This window comes from Mustelus asterias, unplaced genomic scaffold, assembly GCF_964213995.1.
Source record: "Mustelus asterias unplaced genomic scaffold, sMusAst1.hap1.1 HAP1_SCAFFOLD_3207, whole genome shotgun sequence".
NCBI classification, from domain to species: Eukaryota; Metazoa; Chordata; class Chondrichthyes; order Carcharhiniformes; family Triakidae; genus Mustelus; species Mustelus asterias.
In genome coordinates this window covers 8,438-14,869 of record NW_027593152.1, presented here as the reverse complement: position 1 = coordinate 14,869, position 6,432 = coordinate 8,438, and the positions used below count along the sequence as shown (strand labels likewise).

Genomic DNA, 6,432 nt, shown 5'->3' with positions numbered 1-6,432 from the left:
GGATTCCCTGTTCCATGGGGCGGGGCTGGAGTACTCCCCGGGCCAGGGGGCGGGGCTGGAGGACTCCCTTTCCCTGGGGGCGGGGCTGGAGTACTCCCCAGTCCATGGGGGCGGGGCTGGAGGACTCCCTGGCCCAGGGGGCGGGGCTGGAGTACTCCCCTGGCCATGGGGGCGGGCCTGGAGGACTCCCCGGCCCAGGGGGCGGGGCTGGAGGATTCCCTGTTCCATGGGGCGGGGCTGGATGGCTCCCTCGGTCAGGGGGCGGGGTTGGAGGACTCTCTTGCTCTTGGGGCGGAGCTGGAGTACTCCCCTGGCCATGGGGGCGGGCCTGGAGGACTCCCCGGCCCAGGGGGCGGGGCTGGAGGACTCCCCGGCCCAGGGGGCGGGGCTGGAGGACTCCCCGCTCGGGGATGGAAGGTGCCCACATCCGCCATCTTGTTTGGACATGGCGGCCCGAGGCTCCCCCGGCTCCTCCGCCCCGCTCGCCGGCCCCGCCGCCTCGGCCTCGCTGCCCGGCCCCAGGCCCCGCGGGAAGAGCCGCCGCCCCCCCGCCAGCCGCCCCCGGCCCCGCCGCTCGGCTCCCCGGGCTCGCCGCCGCTCCCCGTCCCCCGGCCCCGCCGCCCCCCTGCCCCCGCTGCCCCGCTGCTGTGTCCCCGCCTGCCGCCGCTCCCCCGCCTCGGCCCCGCCGCACACCCTCTTCCACCCGCTGCCCCCCGCACTCGGGCCCCGGCAGCGCTGGTTCCAGGCCATCATCGGCCGCAGCCCCCGCGGGGAGAGGAGGCGCTGCAGCATCCAGCTGCAGGTGGGCAACCCGGGGCTGGGGGGGATACGGGGTAAATACAGGGGGAGATATGGGGGTTAAATACAGGGGTAAATACAGGTGAGATACGGGGGTTAATACAGGGGAGATATGGGGTTAATACAGGAGGAGATATAGGGGTTAATACAGGGGGAGATACGGGGGTTAATACAGGGTTAAATACAGGGGTAAATACAGGTGAGATACGGGGGTTAATACGGGGGTTAAATACAGGGGTAAATACAGGTGAGATATGGGAGTTAATACAGGTGAGATATGGGGGTTAATACAGGTGAGATACGGGGGCTAATACAGGTGAGATACGGGGGCTAATACAGGTGAGATACGGGGGTTAATACAGGTGTGATACGGGGGTTAATACAGGTGAGATACGGGGGTTAATACAGGTTAGATACTGGGGTTAATACAGGTGAGATACTGGGGTTAATACAGGGGAGATACGGGGTAAATATGGGGGTAAATACAGGGAAGATACGGGGATAAATACAGGGGAGATACGGGGTTAATACAGGGGAGATGTGGGGTTAATACGGGAGATGCGGGGTTAATACAGGGGAGATGCGGGGTTAATACAGGGGAGATACGGGGTAAATACAAGGGAGATATGGGGGTTAATACAGGGGAGATATGAGGTTAATACAGGGGAGATATGAGGTTAATACAGGGGAGATATGGGGGTAAATACAGGGGAGATATGGGGGTAAATACAGGGAAGATATGGGGGTAAATACAGTGGAGATATGGGGGTAAATACAGGGGAGATGTGGGGTTAATACAGGGGAGATACGGGGTAAATACAGGGGAGATACGGGGGTTAATACAGGGGAGATATGAGGTTAATACAGGGGAGATATGAGGTTAATACAGGGGAGATATGGGGGTAAATACAGGGGAGATATGGGGGTAAATACAGGGAAGATATGGGGGTAAATACAGTGGAGATATGGGGGTAAATACAGGGGAGATATGGGGGTTAATACAGGGGAGATACGGGGTTAATGCAGGGGAGATACGGGGTTAATGCAGGGGAGATACGGGGTAAATACAGGTGAGATACGGGGTAAATACGGGAGATACGGGGTAAATACGGGAGATACGGGGTAAATACAGGGGAGATACGGGGGTAAATACTGGGGAGATACGGGGGTAAATACAGGGGAGATACGGGGGTAAATATGGGGAGATATGGGGTAAATACAGTGGAGATACGGGCTAAATACAGGGGAGATATGGGGGAGGTACAGGATTAATACGGGGTAAATACTGGGGGAGATACGGGGTAAATACAGGGGAGATATGGGGGGAGATACGGGGTTAATACAGGGGAGATACGGGGGTAAATACAGAGGAGATATGGGGTAAATACAGGGGAGACGGGGTAAATACGGGAGGTATGGGTAGATACGGAGGTAAATACAGGAGATGGGTAAATACAGGGGAGATAAGGGGTAAATACAGGGGAGATATGGGGTAAATACAGGGGAGATATGGGGTAAATACAGGGGGAGATATGAGGTAAATACAGGGGGAGATATGAGGAGTAAATACAGGGGGAGATATGGGGTAAATACAGGGGAAATTTGGGGTAAATGCAGGGGAGATATGGGGTAAACATGGGGGATATGGGGGAAATACGGTGATATGGGGGAACTGGGGTAAATACAGGGGGAGATCTTACGGGCAGGGGAATGGGAGTAAATACAGGGGGAGAGACGGGGGGTAGATACAGTGGCAGGGGAATGGGGGTAAATACAGGGAATGGGGAGATATGGGGATAAATCCAGGGGAGATATGGGGTAAATACGGGGAGAAATGGTGTAAATACAGGGGAATGGACTAAATATTGGGGTAAATGCGGGGGTAGATACAGGGGCAATGGGGTAGATACAGGGGGCAAATATAGGGAATTGGGGCAAATACAGATGAATGAAGTAAATACAGGGGGCAAATACAGGGGAATGGGGGTAAAATCAGGGGAATGGGGTAAATACAGATGAATGGGATAAATTCAGGGGAAAATACAGTGGACTGGGGGTAAATACGGGAGAGGGAGGTTGAGAGTGTGGGGGAGGGGGGAGAGTAGGGGAGGGGGGAGTGTGGGGGGGGAGGGGTGGGGGGAGAGTGTGGGGGGGGAGGGGTGGGGGGAGAGTGTGGGGGGGGAGGGGTGGGGGGAGAGTGTGGGAGGGGTGGGGGGAGGGGGAGAGTGTGTGGGGGAGGGCGCGGGGGAGGGGTGGGGGGAGGGGGAGAGTGTGTGGGGGAGGGCGCGGGGGAGAGTGTGGGGGGAGGGGGAGGGCGCGGGGGAGAGTGTGGGGGGAGGGGGAGTGTGGGGGGAGGGGAGGGCGCGGGGAGGGTGTGGGCGCGGGGAAGGGGAGGGAGAGATCGCGGGGAGGGGAGGGGGAGAGCGCGGGGGGAGGACGTGGGGAGGGGAGAGGGAGATCGCGGGGGGAGGACGCGGGGAGGGGAGGGGGAGAGCGCGGGGGGCGGAGGGGGAGAGCGCGGGGGAGGACGCGGGGAGGGGAGAGGGAGAGCGCGGGGGGCGGAGGGGGAGAGCGCGGGGGAGGACGCGGGGAGGGGAGAGGGAGAGCGCGGGGAGAGGGAGAGCGCGGGGGGAGGACGCGGGGAGGGGAGGGGGAGAGCGCGGGGAGGGGGAGAGCGCGGGAGGAGGACGCGGGGAGGAGATCGCGGGGAGAGCGCGGGGGGAGGACGCGGGGAGGGGAGAGGGAGAGCGCGGGGGGAGGACGCGGGGAGGGGGAGAGCGTGGGGGGCGGAGGGGGAGAGCGCGGGGGGCGGAGGGGGAGAGCGTGGGGAGGGGGAGACCATAGGGAGGGGGAGAGCGCGGGGAGGGGAGGGGGAGAGCGCGGGGAGGGGAGGGGGAGAGCGCGGGGAGGGGAGGGGGAGAGCGCGGGGAGGGGAGGGGGAGACCGCGGAGAGGGGAGGGGGAGAGCGCGGGGAGGGGGAGACCGCGGAGAGGGTGAGAGGGAGGGGAGGGCGCGGGGAAGGGAGGGGAGGGGGAGAGCGCGGGGAGGGGAGGGGGAGACCACGGAGAGGGGGAGAGCGCGGGGAAGGGAGGGGAGGGGGAGAGCGCGGGGAGGGGAGGGCGCGGAGAGGGGGAGGGGAGGGCGCGGAGAGGGGGAGATCGGGGGGAGGGGAGGGTGCGGAGAGGGGGAGAGCGCGGGGAGGGGAGGGCGCGGAGAGGGGGAGGGGAGGGCGCGGAGAGGGGGAGATCGGGGGGAGGGGAGGGTGCGGAGAGGGGGAGAGCGCGGGGAGGGGAGGGGGAGAGTGCGGGGAGGGGAGGGGGAGAGTGCGGGGAGGGGAGGGGGAGACGGAGGGGAGGGGGAGGACGCGGGGAGGGGAGGGGGGAGTGTGGGAGGGGGAGAGCGCGGGAGGGGGAGAGGAGAGGAGAATGCGAGTGTGGAGAGAGAGTGTTTTGTGGTCGGCTGTCTTTAATCTCCTCTGGCTGACTCTTTCTCTATTTTCTCCTTCCCTCTCTCCGGCCTCAGAGGATTCGAAAGCCCTATATCTGCTCGGACCACTTCAAGCCGGGGGAGGTGGTGACTCCGGAGACGCTGCCCTCTGTCTTCACCAGGTCGGCTCATGGCAGTGGTTCCCGGGACGGTACCCCCGGCTCCCCGCAGTCCTCCTGCTCCTCCTCATCCTCTCCGCCGCGCCCCTCCTGCTCCTTCGGCGGGGAGACCCTGGCCCGGACCTCCTGCCACGTGGACGATGATGTGGACGCTCCACCCCGACCCGGCGAGGTGAGTCGTGGCCGGATCGGGGACCTGGTCCTGGCCGCCGAGCTGATGGAGATGGTCAGTGAGACAGTGCAGCACGTCCAGAAGGAGGAGCGCTTTGAGCAGGCGTTCGGGCACGACCACGGGGCCTACGTGGTCCCTGACGATGTACCCACCCTCAAGAAGATGGTCAAGGAGATGAAAGACACTATCTATGCCCAGAACAGCCGCCTGGTCAGCCTGCAGAGAGAGCTGGCATCAACCCTCGCCCAGTACAAGGACATCAAGGTGATCACTGCCCCCCCCCACACTGCCCGCCCGCGTTGGTGAGGCCACACCTGGAGTATTGTGTACAGTTTTGGTCTCCTTATCTGAGGAAGGATGTCCTTGCTATAGAGGGAGCACAGCGAAGGTTTACCCGGCTGATTCCTGGGATGGCAGGTCTGTCACATGAGGAGAGACTAAGTGGGTTCGGATTATATTCACTGGAGTTTAGAAGAGTGAGAGGGGATCTCACAGAAGCTTATAAAATTCTAACAGGGTCAGACAGGGTAGATTCAGGGTTGACCCGAATAGGCGCCGGACTGTGGCGACTGGGGGAATTTCACAGTAACTTCATTGCAGTGTTAATGTAAGCCTCACTTGTGACTATTAAATAAACCTTAAACTGACGGCAGCAGGGAAGAAGCTGTTCTTGAGTCGGTTGGTACATGACCTCAGACTTTTGTATCTTTTTCCCGACGGAAGAAGGTGGAAGAGAGAATGTCCGGGGTGCGTGGGGTCCTTAATTATGCTGGCTGCTTTTCCCCGAGGCAGCGGGAAGTGTAGACAGAGTCAATGGATGGGAGGCTGGTTTGCGTGATGGATTGGGCTACATTCATGATCTTTTGTAGTTCCTTGCGGTCTTGGGCAGAGCAGGAGCCCAGACCAAGCTGTGATACAACCAGAAAGAATGCTTTCTATGGTGCATCTGTAAAAGTTGATGAGAGTCGTAGCTGACATGCCAAATTTCCTTAGTCTTCTGAGAAAGTAGAGGCGTTGGTGGGCTTTCTTAACTATAGTGTCGGCATGGGGGGGATCAGGACAGGTTGTTGGTGATCTGGACACCTAAAAACTTGAAGCTCTCGACCCTTTCTACTTCGACCCCGTTGATGTAGACAGGAGCATGTTCTCCTTTACACTTCCTGAAGTCGATGACAATCTCCTTCGTTTTGTTGACATTGAGGGAGAGATTATTGTTGCTACACCAGTTCGCCAGATTCTCTATCTCATTCCTGTACTCTGTCTCGTCATTGTTTGAGATCCGACCCACTACGGTGATGTCGTCAGCAAACTTGAAAATCGAGTTGGAGGGGAATTTGGCCACACAGTCACAGGTGTATAAGGAGTATAGTAGGGGGCTGAGAACACAGCCTTGTGGGGCACCGGTGTTGAGGATGATCGTGGAGGAGGTGTTGTTGCCTATCCTTACTGATTGTGGTCTGTGGGTTCGGAAGTTCAGGATCCAGTCGCAGAGGGAGGAGCCGAGGCCCAGGCCACGGAGTTTGGAGATGAGTTTTGTGGGAATAATGGTGTTGAAGGCTGAGCTGTAGTCAATAAATAGCAGTCTGACACAGGTGTCCGTGTTATCTAGGTGTTCCAGGGTTGAGTTCAGGGCCAGGGAGATGGCGTCTGCTGTGGACCTGTTGCGGCGATAGGTAAACTGTAGTGGATCCAGGCAGTCCGGGAGGCTGGAATTGATTCGTGCCGTGACTAACCTTTCGAAGCACTTCATAATGATGGGTGTCAGAGCCACCGGCCGATAGTCATTAAGGCTGCTTGGCTTTTCTTAGGGACCGGGATGATGGTCATCTTCTTGAAGCAGATAGGGACCTCAGATTG

At 60.0% G+C, this 6,432-nt stretch overlaps 1 protein-coding gene across 1 annotated transcript; it reads left to right on the top strand.

The window, feature by feature from the left end:
- Positions 1 to 385: 385 nt before the first annotated feature.
- On the top strand, positions 386 to 4,907 carry LOC144490365 (uncharacterized). Its single transcript, XM_078208128.1, has 2 exons — positions 386 to 802; positions 4,321 to 4,907. The coding sequence occupies exons 1-2, from the start codon at positions 446 to 448 to the stop codon at positions 4,879 to 4,881; spliced, it is 918 nt and encodes a 305-aa protein (XP_078064254.1). The 5' UTR covers positions 386 to 445; the 3' UTR covers positions 4,882 to 4,907.
- Positions 4,908 to 6,432: the final 1,525 nt, after the last annotated feature.

What these genes read in the sequence shown, in the direction of transcription:
- LOC144490365 (XM_078208128.1), top strand. Translation starts at nt 446, where the DNA reads ATGGCGGCCCGAGGCTCCCCCGGCTCCTCCGCCCCGCTCGCCGGCCCC. An exon ending in GCTGCAGCATCCAGCTGCAG is followed by an intron (nt 803 to 4,320) that starts GTGGGCAACCCG and finishes CTCCGGCCTCAG; the next exon opens with AGGATTCGAAAGCCCTATAT.